This window comes from Dendrobium catenatum, unplaced genomic scaffold, assembly GCF_001605985.2.
Source record: "Dendrobium catenatum unplaced genomic scaffold, ASM160598v2 fragScaff_scaffold_542, whole genome shotgun sequence".
Classification (NCBI taxonomy): Eukaryota; Viridiplantae; Streptophyta; class Magnoliopsida; order Asparagales; family Orchidaceae; genus Dendrobium; species Dendrobium catenatum.
Window position 1 is genome coordinate 4,541,441 of NW_021319004.1, and position 21,150 is coordinate 4,562,590.

Genomic DNA, 21,150 nt, shown 5'->3' on the forward strand with positions numbered 1-21,150 from the left:
TTTAGGTGTTTCGGATTTAGTAGTTTATCTTGATATGTCATGTTAGATTTTTTGCGATTGATCAGATTATTTTGTTATGATATTTCAGATGTTTAGTTTATTTTGTTCTAATGTTGAAGTTTATGTTGATTGGAATGAAAGATGTTTATTTTGTAATTAGAAGTTGTATTTAAATTTCGAGGATGAAATTTTTATTAGGAGGCGAGAATTGTAAAACCCGAAAAATGTCATTTTAAATTTCGTATGCTTTTCGATGCGTCATTACGAGTTTTAATTGAAAATTTCAAAGTTGTCGGATTTCGATGAAATTAATTTTATAAAATTCTATGAAAATTCTAAAAATTTTGATACATAAAACTTATAATTAGTTTTGCTTATTTTGGGAGATAAAAATATTTGAAGTTAAAATATACCCAAAGTACCCATAGTGTTTATTCAAGTATGGATTGTTTAAGTAAGGGTAAAATAGACATTTTTCCATCTAAGGGGAATAAAAGGGACCGAATACATTCAGTCCCTCACTCTTTTGTCATGACTCGACCCTGTGAGCTCGCATAGGCGAGGCGGGAAAAGATGGTCGGACGGCAGATCAAATTTTTAATTTACAATCTTTCAGGTAAGTTTAAGTTAATCAAATTAGTAGAAGAGATGGAAACGTATACCGTAGACGTGGGGCTCAAGAAAAATGGTCTTTCTTCCTAAAACATCATAGATCCTGAGGCTGCAAAATTTGCAAAAGGGAGACAACTCTGTTTGTAAGCGCTCATCACTTATATGGTATGGATTACTATTTAGTAAATCATGCTTTGACTCAAAGCACAAAGCCCAAGTTTTAACATGACCATTGATTGTTATCAATATTGTGTATTCAACAGCATGCATGGTTCCTTTAGTATGTACACTACTAATAGTGTTGTTACATTTGTATTAATATAAGTGTTTTTATTGTGCTTCTTAACATGTCTAAAACTCACATGTAATGGCATTAATTTTCATGAATATGTTATCTTAACACAATCATGCAATGTCTTCATCTAAAATTCTTTCAATTGAAGTCCTTTGGCAACTATAACTAGATGTCCATAATGGATCCCTTGCTTCTTTTGTCATTAATTTTATTTTTGATCTGGGACAATTTGATTTGGCAATGATTTCCGCGAGTCTTTGTATAAAATTTCGGCCAACTATTTAAACCTGAAATATGCATTGCTAATAATGATCTGATCTAGCTAGTAATTGGAGGCATGTATTAGGTCCTCATTGCCATTTAGATCTTTAAGTTGAAACATACTCTTTTAAAGCTAAGTTTTATCTGAGCATCCTTTCTGATTCTTTGGAAAAGTAGATAGCATGGTCAAAGAATTAAGTTGGCATTCATTTTTAATTGATACCAACTATATTTTGAATTTACTTTCCTATAGGTCATCATAAAATGTCAGATTCAATACAATCTTTAAACAATGATCCAGCATGAAAATATGTAGTATTGACTAATGAAGCCAATAACAATACTATGACAGATATTTTTATAGCAAAATAACAAAAAGAGGAATTGCACGCCACGAACAACATTTTGTTGGAGGTTTCAGAAATGCTAGACCTTGCTCTAATTGCCCAGAGCATGTAAGGCTAAGATTAAGGCATCCACGTTAAAGAACAAGGATCTGAAAGAACATATTAATGACACTTCAAATGTCAACCTTGATGAAAGAGATGACTTTGATGTCATGGCATATGTATTCTAGATGCTAATCCATTCAAAATACTAATGACAAGTAAATCAAATGCTTCTAGTCAGAGTTCAACATCAACATCAATCCTCAAATCATTAAGACCCAAAGGTCCATTAGATATTTATTTTACACCAAATCCTGAAGAGGTATTGAAACGGAGAAGAGGTCAATTTAGCAAAGAAATGGATGTCACTAAGAAGGAAATGAGGGAAAGGGTATTCAAGTTTTCTCTAGATGAATGAATGATGCTGGTATTACATTTAATGCAATGAGTATGACAGTTTTCCTATTATGGTCGAGGAACTTGGACGGTTTGGACCTGGAATAAAACCTCCTTTTTATCATGAGCTACGAGTTGCTTGTTTGAAGAAAGAGATTGGACATACACATGATCTATTATGACGTCATCAAAAAGATTGTGCATGATATGTTTGTCCTCTAATCGCGGATGGATGGACATCAAGGAATGGAAAAATTTTAATAAATTTTCTTGCGAATTGTCTAAGAGGTTTCACATTTATAGGTCAATGAATGCTAGTTCTTTTTCCAAGAAAGCTGTGAAAATGTTTGAACTATTTTGCAAGTATATTGAGATTATTGGACCACATAATATGATCCAAGTTGTTACTGATAATGCAGCTTAAAATATTCTTGCAGGTTAGTCATAACCTAAACCTAAATTATTTAATATGAAGAATTAATTTTTTGTACTAACATAAATTCCAATGATATTACAGGAAAATTATTAATGGATAAATATCCTCACATTTATTGGACTCCTTTTGTTGCTCACTGTTTGGATTTAATAATGGAAGGCATTTTCAAAATACAAAAAGCTCATACGATGCTTTGAAAAAGCGGTGGCAGTACACAATTTTTATATACTTTACACCTAGCTTACTTGATTTAAGGAGAATGAGCACAAAAGAAATAGCACTGTCAAACCCACCAAGACTCGGTTAGCAACAGCTTTCTTGACATTACAACGTTTTCATCAACAACAATTGAACACGAAAATGTTTAATTGTGCATAGTTCATTTTGGGTCCATAGTCGAAAGAGACTAAAGCAAAACAATCTCAATAGACAATCTTGCAGCAATCATTTTGGAGGATTATTGTGCCTTAAAAATAGTTGGGTCTTTATTAAAGGTTCTTAGATTGGTTGATGGAGAGAAAAAGCCGCCAATTGCTTACATATATGAAAAAATGGATAGAGCATAAGAGGCAATTGCTACTAGTTTTAGTAACATTGATAAATATGATCAGATTTTTAAAATTATTGATAGAAGATGTGAAGTACATTGACATGCTATCAATCAACAAGTGCAGGGAAATTGACAATAAATGCACATCGTTGGTGGTCAACAACATGCAGATGAACACACTGAATGGGGACTAACAGCAGCGATGATTGAGATGTTGCCAATGGTAGAGCCCCCTATAAGCACAGAAGTGTGCTCACCTTGCTGGAGCTGAGAGCTTTGCTGATCAAGTACAATTAAAATCCTCTAATTGATCAAATACTCTAACAATGATAGTTGGGTATAAAACGGACTTGGTGTAAGGAGTAAACCCATTGATACGTCCTCAAAGGAAGACCACGATTGTGGCGTGAAGCATGCATAATTGAATAATTCTTTGAAGAGGTGTTTCATCTTGTCTTCTCTACAAAAATGATAAAGACTTCCGGCAACTGCAAGTGTCTGCAAGCTACTGCAAGGAACTTGCTGATCTACTAATAGCAGAAGGCCATAACGGCAACACCGTGACACAAGATTGAATAATTTTATAAGTGATTCTGTAGAAACATAGAATGAGCAGTTGAAGAAGAAAAGATGTCTCATTCTATTATATCTTTAGAAATAATTGAGGCTCCCGAAAATATGCCGCGCTATTTGGGTGAAGATCCATAGAGCAAGGCTTGCAGCTTGGTGTCCTACATATGCATCATAAATACATAGAATGGACCCCTCAAGTACATTATTCTGGAGCCGTAGAAGAAGCTTCTATGTATCATGTGCATATCAGATACTAGAATGTTGCTGAGATATCAAAGATGACCTTGCACACTGTCTTGACAATGCTTCGAGAATGCCTTGTGGCGAATTGCAAGACAAGGAGAGCTAACAGTGCATTAGCCGAGCCTTCAATCTTATCAGCTTATGATACCTCATCTATCACAAAACAACCTCATGTCGTTTGAATGTCCTTACTCAATCTAAGCAAGGACTAGATGATTCGTGGATCTGATCTCCCGAAGAATAAGAAAAGAGAATACATCAGAACAATGAAGTATCTTATAACAGTCAGGTGACTATGCTATGATTCATCTGTAAGCAAACACAAGGAATCAGTAGTAAAATCACGGGCCGCTGAAGCGCGACGCCACGCCACCGGATCTACAACATCCGTACAAGCAGAAATAAGGTGCCAATAAAGCCCAAAATAAAACCCTGTGCATTTGGCAGTAACAGTCTCTATACAGCCATCAACATTTAAAAATACAAAACACCCATTTGCACTGCATGCAAATATTTAAAGAAAATGCCCCTCGTACATGAATTGTATTTGCATGATAATATGTTGCATATGCACATGTCATAACTTACAAAATACGTTATATGGGCATGTCATCTGACATTGTTATTACATCTAAAAAATGACCTATAGCATGAATTGGTAGGATGTAAGGGGTTTCATTCAAGAATATAATTTGACATTGTAATCACATTAAAAAATACCCGGCATGCATTTATAATAAGCAAAGGGTTTCACTCTAGTATGTCATTTTGACACAATAATTGCATTTTAAAAAGGCGTGTTATACACACACGTGAATACATCATGCAGTATACATGTAATAACATGTACCCGCGTGGGCCCCGACAAGCGTGTTGTAAGTACACACGTGATGTTTGAGGATGTTGCGCATGTCAAGAAATGAATTGAAGTTCAAGCTTGATCCTTCTATGCAACTGGATAGGAGTCGACACGACACGAACCATCAAACAGATATAAAGTCTCGACATCGACCGAAATATTTGTTTTATAGTTCATATTAGACCTTCAAGACCCACAATAAGAAAAATTTGCTAATAAAAGCATAATGCCTGTGAAGAACCCGATCCTTTGTTAGCAAGTAGACAGAGTCGATAAGGTTTAATCAACGAAACAAAATGCTCATAAATACCCTAATGATGGTCATGTTGAATGTTTATCTCAACCGGAGGGGATCATATAATTTCAAATGCCGTCAAACTTCCACAAAATATTAATATCTCCAAATGACCTCAAAGATACCCTGATGATAGTCTTGTTGAATGTTTATCTCAGCCGGAGGGGATTATATATTTTCAAATGCTCTCAAACTTCCACAAAATACTAATATCTCCAAATGACCTCAAAGATACCCTGATAATGGTTGTGTTCAATATTTATCTAAACCAGAGGGAATCATATATTTTCAAACGCACTCAAACTTTCACAAAATACAAATATTTTTAAATGACCTCAAAGTCACCCAAATAATGGTCGTGTTGAATGTAAATCTCAACCGGAGGCATTAATTCTCAAGAATCTATCAAAGGCACCAAGCCTACAACAAACCCGATCCTCTGTCGGAAAATAAGATAGAGTCAATGAGGTTTAACTAATAAAACAAAATTGCCCATAACACTCTGATCATGGTCGTATTGACAGAAAATCTCAACCATAGAGGATAATTCTCAAGAATTTATCAAAGGCACCAAGCCTACAACAAACCCAATTCTCTGTCAAAAAATAAGACAGAGTCGACAAGGTCTAACTAAGAAAACAAAATTGGTCATACACCCCAATGATGCACGATTTGACATAAGATATTAACCGAGGGGACTTCAAGCATTTAAAATGCCTCTCAATACTCATAAAAAATTTAAAATGCTAGAGCCCAAAAAATTTAAGAGATATCAAATTTTAGCCAAATTCAAGATGGGCTAACCCTAGGAAAACAAACTATTTAATGTATACAACCCAAAAAAGAAATCTCTAAACAGTCCCTATGTTCAAATTTTCCTCCTAACCCCCTCAAAAAACCATACTAAACATCTCCATTGGAATGGCGGTTCGGTCATAGCGTACATGAGAGGCAGAACTCTTCCACCTCTGTCTGTAAGTCGGTCTTGTATGGACCGGTTGAGCAGATCCATTGGACCGATCTAATAATACCGCCCTCGCAAAGACCCACCTTATCCGCAAGGTAGAAAGACGACGCCCTCCTCAATTCTCTCTTCATCACAAACAGTAAGAACCTGAAGAGTTATGTCCTTACACATATGCCCTGGCATATACCTCTCGTCGCATATGAAACAGAGCCCCTTTGCCCTCTTCTACAGTAATTTCATTTATGCGAGCTTCTTAATGTTGTCCCCAGGTCTTCATCCTACAGTCTTTTCCTTTGAAATACCTCGAAAAGTATCAAGTGTTAGTTCCTTGGATGCCAATAAGGTGGTTGTCATCCTGTACGAGCCTACTGAGCTGCTGCCTCCCGTTTTTCTCTCAAGGTGCCTCTGATCCTCCACCAACTAAGCTAGCTCCATAGTCTCTCCCAAGTCACGAGGTCTCATCACTCTGACTGCGGCCAAAATCTCTGGTTTCAGTCCTTTCATGAAGTTCCCCTCTAGCACAGTCTCAGAATGACGATGTAATCGGCTAGCAAGGTACTCGAACCTCTTCTGGTACTCTATCACTTAATCAGCTTGTGTCAAGACAAAAACTACTTGAAAAAATCTCCTCCCTTGCCGATTTGGAATCGTTCTAACAGACAATCCATGAACTCCCTCCAATTATGTATGGATCCTCGCATTTCCCTCCACTGGTACCAAGTCAAAGCCTTCCCTTCCAAACATAGGCCAGCTGTCATCAACCTCTCCTCCTTCGTCAACCTGTTGACAGTAAATTACCTTTCCATCCTGTAGATCCACCAATGTACATCCTCTCCCTCAAAAATAAGCATCTTCAGTTTTCTCAGTCTTAGATCTCTGTCAACCCTACTTCCTCCAAAATTTTCCATTCCCCAAGGGGGTGGGGTTCCCCCCAAATGTGTCATTCATCTCTCCTCCGCTCGCACCCAAACCTTTCATCACAAGCCCACCTTCTCACTTCAAATTCAACACCCGTTCGATCATATTCAATCCATATCCTTTCAAATTCAACACCTCTTCAATCATAATCAAGTCCTCATCTTTCAAATTCAGCCCCTCTTCTTTCAAATTCAACATCCCTCCACTAATGCCCAACCCCCTCACTCCTCTCCGCATACCTTTTACCCGACTCCTCCCTAGGGGTGGCATTTTTTCAATTCCTTCCAAAATCTCCACCTCTTTATCTTCCCTTCGTCTAATCGTCTTAGGGTTTCCCCCACTTCCTTGGCTATCAGCACCTTCCCTCACCTATAACGACGATATTTTGGTTTGGCCCTCGAGCACTTTCTTCAATATCTCCTCCATGGTGAAAAATTTCGAATTGAACTTATCATGGATGGCTGAAATATCAATTTTTAAATCTGAAACTTAAGTTTGAATATCTGAAGTTTCAAATTTCATTTGTCCGATTCCCCTTCCAATTCTTCTACTTTTCTTCTCGTCATAAGTCATCAGATCTTTGTTAGACTCAAAAATTCGTATTTCAACCACAAAAACAGCAAAAACAGCAGTTCAAAGGAGACAAACTTCTTCGGCAATCAGCCCAAATAGCCCCAGACAGCGCTTAGGCTCAAAAATTCGGATTTTAACTAAAAAAAAGCAAAAACGATGGTTCGAAGGAGAAAAATCAATGCAGGAATCAGCCCAAACAGACCCGAACACCGCTCTGATACCAATTTGTTAGGTAACACTTGAGGATCTCAAGTGAAACCTAACGATATTGACCAAAACATCGAGAACGATCAACCAATCCAAGGGAAAAACAAAAAAAAAGCAGTTTTTATTGGAATAATCAAACTAACTGAAGGAAAATAACAAGATACAATTGATCCTCTATTCGAGAGGAGGATCTATCTCTCCCAAATCTCTAGACGCCGCTAGAGCCCAAAAAATCTAAGAATTCTCAAATTTAAGCCAAATTCAAGATGCCCTAACCCTAGGAAAACAAACTATTTAATGCACACAATCCAACAGGAAATCTCTAAACAATCCCTACATCAAATTTTCCTCCTAACTCCCTCAAAAAACCTTCCTAAACGGCTCAATTAGAATGGCGGTTCGGTCAGCACGTACAGGAGAGGCGGAACTCTTTTGCCTCTATCCGTGAGCCGGTCCAATATGGACCGGCTGGACCGGTCTAACAGTAAACAAGGGGCCACGATGGCCCGGGACAACGAAACCATGGGACGTTAATTGGCTCATTATCACTCCCTCCACCATCCGTTTTAAGTGCAAAATGGTGAAATTTCTAAATTTTAAATATTAAATTTTCAAATACCAAACCAATGTTACTACTATATGCTGAATATCATGTAACTACGGGTACGACATATTCATCAACGACTCTCCTTAATCGAAAGCTCTCTCTCACAGTCGGGAGCGGTAATTAACTATAGGGGCTTGCGCTTATAAGAAACCAAAACTCATATCATAAAGTTCTCACAAAAAGAGGGTGAAATCTCTGGGTAGTGTCTTCTTTCAAGCCCGATCTGTCTTCTAAAAATTTACCCCATAACTGAATATTTAAAACTTTCCCGAAAAAGGGGAGGCCTGGGCGCAAAATTTGGAGCCCACAGACTTCCTCATGGGGTATAACTACTATTCGTCCAATGGAATCAAGCCGAGAGAAAAACCGTGACTAAGAGGAAGAAGAAAGAGAAGGAATGAGAGATAGAGAGAGAGAGATGGAGACTAAAGGACCAGGAGCAAAAGAGATACATGTGACCAAACTTGAGCAAGGGCGAGTAAAGAGTCAAGCGAGAGCACTAGCACAAGCAAAGACTAAGACTCGTCGACCAAATTGAAGATGAATGGGAATGTTAATTTTAAAGAAATTATTTGTTATTTAATTTATGTTATTATTAATCAATATTAATTTCATAAATAGGTAAGAAAAGAATATTAGAATAATTTATTCATGAAATATTGGGTCATAAGATGTATGATTTACCTGTTGAGTTATGTTATGACTCACCCTTTTTAATCGAAAAATATTTACATGTATTATTTGTCATAATTAAAATGAGTAGAAGATAAGAGAATATATATCGTAGACATGGCACACCAAGAGAAAGGTATTTAATTCATTTTATATTTTGAAGTTTTTAGTGGCTCTTTCAATTTATCAGAGATAATTTTAGCAAATGAATTTAATCAATCATCTGACTGTTTGTTCCCACCTCATTAATTCAAGCCCCTAGGCCGAGTCGTGACATGGCCAAATTCTCCATATCCAATTGTGCCTATTGAAACTGCTCCCAACGGAGTACTCTATTAAAAGCTCAAAGCTTCAATAAATGTTGCATGATGTCTGAATCAACCATCCAAAAAAGACATGACAAAGAATAATCAGAATTAAGAAAATTCTGCTAGTTAGGTGAGGCCTATATTACTTCAGAATATACATGCCAAAACTTGGGAGTTGCTCCCTTGATAAATAGTACGTAGCCCTCAACCAGGATAATTAAATCAAGGAGAACAATCTTATAACTAAAAAGATATGTAAGGAGAGCCAAAAAATAAAGTACCGATGAAAAGGCATACATGTGACAATCATCATTCAACTCCTCTCCAAAATACTTGACAAGTGTTTTCGCACGGCAAGTTGCGGTATCCATACTATATCTGAACAAAATTTTATAAAAATAAACAAATTGAAATAATAGATCAGAAAAAATTAGTCTTTCGCTAGTCAGTTCAGAACTATGACCGAAAACAGTCTGATAACATTTTGTATGCCTGTCTGGTTCGTTCTTCACTTCTTTGGCTAGGAAGAAGCTTGGGACATTTCCAAAAGTCAGCATATAAAACTGTTCCAAAACACTATATTTGTTAAGAATTTAATGGAAGTTGGGAAACTATGCTAAAGTAACGCAAAACAATAAAACAGCACATGTTTCAACCATACAAATCAACAACGAAACATTAATTCAGAGAAGTAATATGCCCGAACCCTTTTAAAGAAGATGACTTGACCTAATTTCCAAATACTAAAAGTGGTGGGGATAAATCTCACCACCTTAGAGAATAAATCAAACTAAAGAGTAGCTCCAACATTACCAATGTTGAAGATATCTTACGGGAATTCCATTGTCCATCCTTTCAAAATATTTGCATTCATAATGTTGTAAATATAAGCCACTATTTTTTAGATTTGTTCAATGCATGCAAGAAAGCAAACAAAATCAGTGTCAATTTGATTTTGAATACTTGTATGCACAAAAAATATGCACCCGACAGTTCTGAGTGAGCTTGTGGTCCTACATTCAAACATTTTATAAGAGTGATTAGAATGAAGATAAGACAACCAAAAAATTTTGTCCTCATTTTGAGAGGACATCATGACTTAGTTCAAGGTTTCCCATAAACAAAACCATCTTTGGTTAATTCTCTCTCCCGACAAAGAGATAAAACTTTTGATTAAGGCTAGTCATGAAATACTAAGTGCTTAGCAAACAATAGCAGTAGTTTTGGCTTTAGGATTGAAACAAATTATCACCTTTAGTTTAAACGGATGGAAGGCAAAATAATAAAATACCCGATTAAAATCTTATAGCTCTATCATCTCGAGTAGTTATGAACACTGATTTATTTATTCAGTGGAATTAGTCGACCAAACTTATCCAAAAAATTCTCGTCAATAGTCATGGGTTTCATCGTTCAAATTAAACTTATAGACTTAGGTTGAATGTTTGTCAAAAAAAATAAAAATTAAGCTGAACAAAACTTATAAAGAATTTTATATCATATAAACTATATTATATGATTCACAACTCAAGGTTGGGCTACAAATTTGAGCAATATGTATTATAAATTTGATATAATGTATATTATATAAATTTATATATTATATTCAATATCATTCTTATAAATATATTATTCTTAAATGATAATTATATTTATAAATTTTTATTATATATTTTTTAAAATATTATAAATATTATTAAATGCTCATTTATTTAAATTATATTATGTTAATTTTATTAATTTTTAATAATATTATTATTTATTACGTCATCCAGTTTGACTCCGATTCCACCGGTCGAACCGTGAACCTCTTCTTCTTCCGATTCGTTGTCCGGTCCGGTTTTCACAACCTTGATTATTTCTTTGTTTATTCTCACTCTTAGTGTCATGATTTGTAATAATATTAAAATTATGTATATAGAACTCCTATCTATGAGATGACTTTTGTTCCTTTCCACATCACTCTATGTAGATGTTTCTTCTTTTGAATTGCTTTGCTTCTCGTTCACGGCATTGTTTTGCCAACCGACAAAGCATTGACCTCCTTGCTAGTGTTGATCGCCCAGCTGGTACAAGTCAATTTGCTAGTGTTGGTATTGGCCAACTACCACACGAACATGATTTTTGCTAAATGCCACCTTGGGAGACTCATCTTGGCAGCCAACCAAGCCACCCCAAGTATGTTACAATAACTTAAACAATATTTAGGGTGCATTGAAAACATTTGAACCCCCAATCCCCGCAACTTGTCCCAGTTGATTGATCAGATTAATCTAGTCGGCCTTGATTGATTATGCGGTTTCGATTGTTTCATCATAGCCATTCAAAAAACCGATTAAACTTAAGGACCTAGAGGTAAGTTGACCTATAATTAATTCAACATGACATTAATGGGATTTCAAGTAAAACCTAGTATGGCATAAACAAAATGCTGACTTTGACATGATCTAGAAGTAAATATGATTAGTCAGCCAAATACTCTACATCAATCCAATCACTACTACAAATATGCATCATCAATAGCTCTTTCATAGGAATATTGTGATCAGAAACAAATTAGCATTCCCCGCACAATTGCTAAGAAGAGCACATTATTATGAGCACAACAGCGAAGAACAAGCTATATTGCAAGGTTAAACTCAAGAAATTAAGAGATTGAAACAATCACAATGCCATTATAAGAAATAGATTATATTTGCACTTCAATGCGTTACGCTATTGTAGGAACAAAAAATGATACATAGTTATACACACCAAATTTCACTTGTGAAGAGAAAACAAGGAATTTATGCTTAAAAAAGTATATCGAGATTAAGAAATCATTTAATTTAAGGATGTACTAACTGCAATCTGATAACTTCCCATCTCTTCCAGCTCTACCAGCCTCCTGGTAATATGCTTCCAAGCTCTGCATTTCCCAAAAACACCATCACATTGTCACTAAGTAAGAACATAATATTAACAGATTAAGTGGAGTATAGACAAGTTACCAAATCGTAACAGCAATTTAAAAAGAAGCAAAGCTGCAAAATCAGAAGTTGCTGGAAAAACAAGCCGGAATGAACCAAGATCAAAAATGAAAAAAGTTGGTGCAAGTAATGCAAAATTAGACACTTGTATCTATCTGGCTGTTTAGTGCTCTCCCGCTGATTATTACTTTTGAGAAATTAGACATCATTCAGCTGAGAAGCCAGTGGGGTCCACAACCTCAGGGTATAGCTTCCCTGGGCCACAATTTGACCAAACAAACGGAAGCTATAAATGGCTAATATACGTAGCATCTTGTAAAAATAAGAGGAAATTGAGTAACAACCCCAACTGGTCACAAAAATTTCCTAGAGGGGTGTTGATGTTTAAAAGTTGTTGACTTCTCCAAGCTCCGCTTACTCCACTCTTCCCCTAGGCACTGGAAGCACTCCTCTGAGCTCATGTGCGCTCTGTTTTCTCCATCAGTAAGAAGTCGTCATGCTCTCTAGTGCACTCCGAAAATTTGTGCTCAGGCCTCTCCACGTCTCTTTTGTTGACGGTGAGAGTTCTAAAGAGTTTAAATTATGGGGTAAATTTTCAGAAGACAGATTAGATAAAACACTACCCAGAGATTTCGCCCCCATTTTATGAGGACTTTATAATTTGATTTCTTGTTTCTCATAAGCGCAAGCCCCTATGGTTAATTACATCTCCCGATAACTAGAGAACATTCGATTAATGCTAGTTGTGAGATAGACACTAAGTACCAATGTATAGTAGCAGCTATTCACTCAAGAAATGAAATGTCGTGCTAACAGCATGAACCCCGCTTTAGCAAGCTTTAGGTCCCATTTTTTCCTTAGGTAGATTGGATTTTAAATTAACCAGATTCCCCATGATGAACGACATCAAGGTTTATTTAGTTCTGAGCTTTCACTTCTTATAAGGGCAAGCCCTCGTAGTTAATTACCCCTCCTAACGCCTAGAAGATAACTCTCGATTAAGGATAAATTAATATTTAGACGAGCAACAGTTTTAAATTTTGGTTGTGGGGGATGGAGTTAAACCTGATCAAGATCCCATGGTTCTATCATCCAGAGTATACCCGTAAGTTGCAGTCTATCAACACTAATAAACGTTGATTGTAGTGTCCAGAGAATCTGATTAGCAATCATGGGTTACCTCCTCCCAGGAATCCCGAGTAAACTGAAGTGGTTAAAAGTAGGTTATTTGGTTTGGGTTGGGACCTGGGGCTCTGCTTAGGATTTTCCCATAATTTAGATTTAGATTGAGTATTGCGGCTTTGTTTAGGAGTTGTCCGTATGTTTGAATTTGGGTCGAAACTTACAACTAAGATTGAAAGTAGCCTGTATAGTGGGTTTACGGCTTCTATTAGAAGTAGCCCGTATAACGTTTGGTTGGAGGACTTACTACTTTCGATTGGAAGTAGCATGTGGGTTTAAGAGGTTTAGTGTTCTTCACTTAGAAGCTTCCCTAACATGCAGGTCTTACGACTTCGCTTAGAAGTGGCCCGTAAAGCCTAGCGGGGTTATGTTAATTTTATCTGAGGATTTATCCTAAAATCAAACTTATGACATTTATTTGAAGTTGCCGGTAGAACTTATTTATCCGAGATTTAGTTTAGAGGGGTTTTAGCAGCCAAACCTTTAGCTTCGCATCACTGCTTTGACAACAATATCAATAGCTTGTCTTTCACTTAACTATTGTTGTTTTAACTTCAGAACTTTGTTTTCAGCTCTTTGTTTTGCCAGTGGTAGTTTTACCAACTTGTTTGTTCAGTATCTATTTGTTTTAGAACCAGTTCTGTTATTTCTAATACAAGTTTTGTTTTATCGGTACCTGCTTGTTTACCGGCACTTGTTCTTTTTTTATTAGTGTATTGATGTTTTGTTTATTTTCCTACAGGTACATAGTACTTGCATCAGTTTGGGGAGCTCACAAGTAGTTACAGTTGTCTGCTACTGAGAGTCTAAGAGTTTGAGAGTTTTGTTTGGAGAGCTGTTTGTTAGGGAGCTGCTTGCTAGAGAGGTGTTGTGGTGTTTAGTTTGAGAGTTTGTTTTGCTTGTACTTAGGTTGGAAATTGGACAACATTATTTTCACGTTTTAATACATTTTAATTAATTTCAAATTAATTGAATTTACTAAATAATTAGGTTAATTAATTAAATAAACTTTTAATTAAAGTTAAAATTTAAATTTAAAATCAATTGTCCAACTCGTTAATTTATTTTAAAATTATTTAGATTAAATGGGCTGCTTAACTAATTTTAGATAATTTAAAGTTATTGAATTCAATTAATTTGAATTTTTTAATTTAATTAAAGTTTTGATTTTATTACACTTTATATTAATTATTTAAATTGAAGAATTTAAATCTTATTTTAAAATTAGTTATTTAATTATGTTGGTTTTAAATTAATTATTAAAAGATTTTATTTTAATTAAACTAAATTACTTAAATGAAAGCTCAAATTAATTTAAATTAAGGTTTAAATTTAATGGCTCATTAATTAAATGTAATTTAATTAAATTAAAGTTTTAATTTTAATTAAATTTTAAATTAATCAATTATTCAATAAATTATTCTCCAATAAATCCTAGAAGTTCGACAAGCACTTGAAACAAATTTGATAGAGTCGCAATTTCGACAACCTACTGGTGTCCCCTCCCCATGAGAAGAGGTTAGGGAAGGCACTTGCCCTTTCTAGCCTGCCCAGCCGAATAGGGTTTAACAACTGAGGGTTTCAGAACATTGTTTGGTCCCTAAATTGGTCTTCAGCTCCTATCGGCGATTGCAATGTCGATTTTTTATAATAATAATAATAATATTTTGTTTATTATTAACTATTATTAATGGTTATTATTATTAATAATCACCATAAACCTTTCTCCTTCCTCACGATTTCAAGAAACAGAGGAATCAGACTCCTAAAAGAAATGAGCTGGAGGTTTGGCTTTGCTTGCGCATGGACTCGAACAAAGAGCAGGTCGAGTGGGGGGCTTTCTTGTGCGGTCCATTCAAACGAGAGTTAAGTATTAATACAGATGTTAAATATTAAAGAAAATTTTTGTTAAAGGCTCTTCAGTTGAATGGAAAAAAAATAAAAATTTATGTTGTATTTGCTTATGAATTGAAATATTTTGATCCTACCATCAGACTTTTAGTTCCCGCCTCGTTAAATCGAGCAATCGGGTCGGGTCATGACAAAAAAGTTAGCAAGAAATAGATAAGTTGATCTAGGCATAAAACATTTTTATAAAATTTCTAGTAGAAAAGGTGAACATATGCTTCATTTCAGACAACTTTCTTACTACAAAGCTGCTTTAAGAAGCAGTAAGAAAGCCATCCCAAATGAAGCAATAGTCGACTCCTAATGCATTTCTAAGGGGCTAGCAATTTTGAGATGCACTAGGGGCTCCTAGCCACTGATTTTTACAGCTTTTCCCCTTGGATCACTATGACCTTCTGGAGTTGCTAGAGATTAATATATTAGTGTCTATAGGTGATTCATTCATATGTGAGCCTTATACACATCAATTTAAGATTATTCCAAAAAATCAAGTGAAATACTCGCTGAAAAAACTTTATTCAAGCCAAAACAGATTTGACAAATCTGAAACAAATCCGTTTCTGCAGGTTCTTCGAAGTTAAATTAAACATTCATAATAGAATGCAATATACTTTTTCAAGAAATGAAAAAAGCTTTATAATGAAATATACAAAAATATTGCATACTGCTGTATAATTTCATCAAATATTCATGAAACATATGTAAAACAAAAATTAATTCATTTGAAATAGAACTTAATATAATTGCTATAATAAAAAGCTCATGATGACAAAAAATAAAGAGAAAAGGTTTGCATGCTTGCAATGTAAAGAAATTTCTCAAGAAACTTTCAGCGGCTAAATAATCCATTTATTACAAACAAAGGAAGCTTTTTCTTCGACATATTAGATGGCAAATAAAAGCTTCTGCAACTGCCACAACAGCAAATAATATTTTGAAGACATCTAGTCAAGTAACACACCTGAGGCCAACCATAATGAATAATTCTTCGAACATTAGACTTGTCGATCCCCATTCCAAAAGCAATCGTTGCTACAACTACCTAAATGTCAGCAAGAAAATTAAGCCTAAAAGCAAAATTATTTAAACTAGCAATAATAGATCATGAGGCAAATAAAGACAAGAAATTAACTAAACGGGGTGAGAAATATAAGGGAATCTGGGTAGTCTAATAGGATTATACCATTGAAAATAAACATATGGCAATTTAGCAGGTAAAGCATAGCTCAATCAAATAAAGCAAGATTTCAGCATAACCCAGCAGGAGTCACAGCTTAAATGTCAAGATTTCGAGAACCTAATGATAACTTTTTGCATTTCAAATTCATCAGTTGCAAAGGTGCGGAGCATGAGTTTAAAAGGGAGATTATCTGAACTAGACAGCAATAGATCATGGTAAATAATAAAAACAAGTTAGCAAAAAAGGATTAAAATAAAGGGAAATTGAAGTAAACTAACCAAATTAAACCATTGGGGTTTATAACGAAACAAGATTTTGGCAGGTAGAATAATTGTTCAGCCAAATAGGAGCAGTTTGATTTCATCTGAAGACAACAGGAGTCACCGCTTAAATGTACGGATTTCAAAAGGCACAGGAAACTCAATTTAGCTCAAATTTACCTACCATGAAAAGGCAATCCTCATAATTGTGAGCCAATGAACCAAAAATCTAACCAATAGATCAATGAGTTAAGATTAAGTCAAGCATTACCAAAGAGAAACTCAAGCATGGAGGTAGGTGACAACCACACCAATCTCAACAACAACAAGATCTGGAGAGGGGAAGTGATCTAGAGAGAGAAAGGAAGAGTACGGATTATTGATGGAACAGGCAATAGATGTGATGCTCATTATGGACCTTTGTAACTTATTTTTGAGAAAATGGGAGAATCAAGCATAGAAGAACGACTTGAAATGTAAAGACGATAAAACAATGGACGTAAAATTAAAAATCTAAACAAAAAAGCATCATAGAGGGAGTATGAAGGTAGAAAGAGATGCACAAAATACTTGTGAATCACAAGAGAAGGCTAAGGCAAGAAGATACAACAACAACAACATCAAGCCTTTATCCCACTACGTGGGGTCGGCTACATGAATCCTTTTTCTCTATTGTCCTATTAAAGGTCAAATTCTCGTTTAAATCTAAAAAAGAAAGGTCATTCCTAATATTTTCTAACCAAGTCTTTTTAGGTCTGCCTCTACCTATCTTAAAATAAGTCAAATCTAATACCTCTACTCTCCTAATCAGGTCATTGGAAGGCCGTCGTTTTATGTGACCAAACCATCTAAGGTGACTCTCTCTAATCTTATCTTGTACCGGAGCTACGCCAACCTTTTCACGAATATGCTCATTTCGTATCCTATCTCTAAGAATAAAGCCACTCATCCACCTGAGCATCCTCATCTCTGCCACACTTAACTTAGTAATATGCTTCTCTTTTAATGGCCAACATTCAGCACCATAAAGCATTGCAGGCCCACTAACCATCTTATAGAATTTTCCCTTAAGTTGAGGATACTTTTCTATCACAAAACAAGCCCGATGCATCTCCACCTCAACCATCCAACTTGAATTCTACTGCTAATATCCCAATCATTTCACCATCCACTCTGAACAATAGATCCAAGATACCTAAAACGTGTACTCTTATTAATGACTTGATCGCCCAAAGTCACAATCCACTCACTAGGTCTATTACTCCAAAAATTACACTCCATATATTCTGTTTTAGATCTACTTAAGCGAAAAACTTTAGTCTCTAATGTTGACCTCCATAATTCAAGTTTACTTTCAATCCCTCTCTAGTCTTATCAACAAGAAGAATATCAATCAGCAAAAACGCATACATCAAGGTACATCCTCTTGCAAATGTCTAGTGAGAACATCCATGACTAAAGCAAAAAGATATGGGCTTAAGACTGGAATCCTTGATGAACCCAACTCGATAATAGGAAAATACTTGGTCAAACCATTGGTTGGAACACAAGTAATAGCTCATGCATACATACTTTAATGATTTGAATATAAGCATTATTAACACCTTCTTTTCAAGAACTCTCCATAGCACTTCTCTTGGAACTTATCATTATGCTTTTCTAAACAATAAATATCATATGTAGATCCTCCTATTTTCTCTTCTTGCTCCATCAAACCTTAATAAATGTTATGGCTTCCATAGATCGACCTACCGCATGAATCCAAATTATTTTTGAGAAACATCTAGTACACGTCGCAACCTATTGCTCCATTAACTCGCCTTCCATAGTTTTAAAGGTATGACACATTAAATAATTCCTCTATAATTCGCACAATCTTAGTGCTATCACCTTATATCTTAAAAAATAGTAATTAACACACTCATCTCTCCATCATCTGGCTCTTTTTAGTCTTCAAGAATAGTATTAAAAAGTTTAGTAAGCCAAGAAATTCCTTCATCTCCTAAGCATTTCCACACACCTCTATTGGAATATCATCAGGTCAACAACTTTTCCACCATTTTTCTTTAAAGCCTTTCTAACTTCGGTTTACAATACGCGATAAAAATAGAATCTATTATTTCATTAGGTGCTAAGGTCACTATAGTCAATCTTATTTTCACACTTTTCATTAAAAAGTTCAGCAAAATATCTCATCCACATTTGTTGAATATCATCTTCTAAGAAAAGTATTTTTTGATCTTCATCCTTAATACACTTCACTTGAACTAAATCCTTACTACTCATATCTCTTTGTTTGGCTAACTTATACATATATCTTTCTCCCTCCTTGGTATCTAATCAGGAGTGGGCTCTGCAAATTTGCACCCAGTTTCGGATCAACTTTTTAGAAAGCAAATTAAATTTAAAAAAAAAACACAACCGAAAGTTTAGCTTTCATTTTGCAGGGATTTTATAATTTAGTTTTAGTTTACTATAGGTGTAAAACCTTTATGATTAATTATCCTTTCCAATGATGAGGGGGAGCTTTCCATTAAGGCTAGTAGTTATAATATACATACTTAGCATACAATAGCAATAATTTGATTTATGATTGGACATTTATCGCCCTCAACTCAAAGAAGATGGTGTGCATAATGACAAGGAACCCAATCAAGATCTCAAGGCTTTGTTATTCGGAATTGTCATAGACCTTGTTCTACTTATTCAGAAGAGGTAGTCAAACCAACAAAATCGAAGGACCCTTGCCAGTAGCCATGGATTGCATTGTCCAATAAAATCTGATAGACCTAAGTTGTATGTTTGTATAATGAAACAAATTCAATTCGGCCTTAGTTAAAAGAAGATTTTATGTTAATATTGTGATTCATTACTCCAAGATTTTTAAACATTGAGGACTTACAACCCAGTCCCATGGGCAAGGCAACCCGCTAGAGAAAACATCATATGAAATGAGAGTTTAAATTTGTACTTAGCAGAAAGAGTGAATTTTCACCAATGGTTGCCCATGTTTTCAAAAATGGATTACATGATTAGCAAAGGGATTCTTTTATTTTAACATGTCCAGCATTCTCACACGTTAAATTAAGAGTTGATGCATCTAAATGGAGTATATATGAGTGAGTTTTTGGAAAAGGAGTTTATAAATTTTAAAATAATTTCAGGCTTTGTAGAACAAAAACACACTTCGAAATGAGAGGATTTTAATTCAACTTGGTTTTAGCCAGCACAACATTCTCAAACTTTATACTTGAATATTTAGCACGTTCATTGAAGCACATGTAGATATTTATTCTTGGCAATTTGAAGTATCATTTGGATGACATGCATGCTTTTCAATGTGCCTACATGTACATGCATGCTTTTAAGTGCATTTGGATTTGCATAGTATACTCACATGCTTTTCATATGCTTGCATCATTTTTTAAGCATCAATACTATACACTATGTTTTTCGTTGTATTTGCATAGTGTCCATACATGCTTCTCAATATACTTGCACATTTTGCAATGCGTCTACAAAATGCACTTATACATTTTTCAATGCATTTGCAATATCCTTACAAGTTTCCCGATATCCTTGTAGACTTTTTAAGTACCTACATGAACTTGCATGATTTTCCACGCGCCTATAGATACTTACACATTTTCCAAGGCATTACATAGTGTATGTGCACGATTATCAATGTGTTTGGGCATTTTTGGAAGCGTATAAGTTAGCTGTATAAGGAAGGCAAAAAAACATGATCGTTTTAAGTATGTTTTATGTGTATATTTAACTGCTATGTTACAATATGTGATTATGCATTGAGTTTATTATGTAAACTCAAATTGTTAAATTGAAATTTCAGATAAATCTTCTGAAAAACAAAATGGCTAAAAGAGAATAATACGTCTATCAATGAAGGAGATCAAATGAAAATAGGTAAAATCTAGTTTAAGCATATGTTTAAATTTGTAATTTTTTAGTATCTCTTCAGTCTAATGTGGGAAGTTAGTTTTTTAATTGTTTATGTATTTAAAGAAATGTATTAATCGTCAACCTTTTGTTCCCACCTCGTTAATTTGAGTCTTCGGACCGGTTCGTGACAAGCTGGATGTTTGTAAACTAAGAAAAGATGGAGAGAAGAAAAGGGTTTCAGGATATTAGAATTTTTTTTCCAAGGATGAATGACAGAACTTCATGCGGCGACAAGACAAGACTAATCAATGAAATTTCAAGGATGAGTTCGAAGCAGTAGAGGATTTGATTAATTTTTTAAAAAATTGATGTTCAATATGTATATATTTAGATATCTATAACAATGTATATGTGTATAGACTCTTTCTCGCAAAATTTTCGTCGCCTCTAACATGTTAATTTCACATTGCGAGCTTGCAAGCATGGAAGAATTTTCCAAACTATTCTCATGTGGTGACCTAGGCAATATGGATCTACTTCCAAGGTATATTTGGCATTTCTGACACGTCGATGCAGTTCGTTTTACGAAT

General features: G+C 35.0%; 1 protein-coding gene across 3 annotated transcripts in view; it reads right to left on the reverse strand.

The window, feature by feature from the left end:
• LOC110100075 (ATP-dependent DNA helicase Q-like SIM) overlaps positions 1 to 16,262 on the reverse strand; it is a 60,280-nt gene extending 44,018 nt beyond the window's left edge. For all 3 annotated transcript variants that reach the window (XM_028694747.1, XM_028694745.1, XM_028694746.1), the window contains exons 1-4: positions 16,182 to 16,262; positions 12,006 to 12,069; positions 9,625 to 9,724; positions 9,459 to 9,539 (exon numbers count right to left, since the gene is read on the reverse strand). In XM_028694747.1, the coding sequence (XP_028550580.1) occupies positions 9,459 to 9,539; positions 9,625 to 9,724; positions 12,006 to 12,069; positions 16,182 to 16,235 (299 nt within the window). In that variant the 5' untranslated portion in view covers positions 16,236 to 16,262. The remainder of the gene's footprint in view (positions 1 to 9,458; positions 9,540 to 9,624; positions 9,725 to 12,005; positions 12,070 to 16,181) is intronic.
• Between the last annotated feature and the right edge of the window lie 4,888 nt (positions 16,263 to 21,150).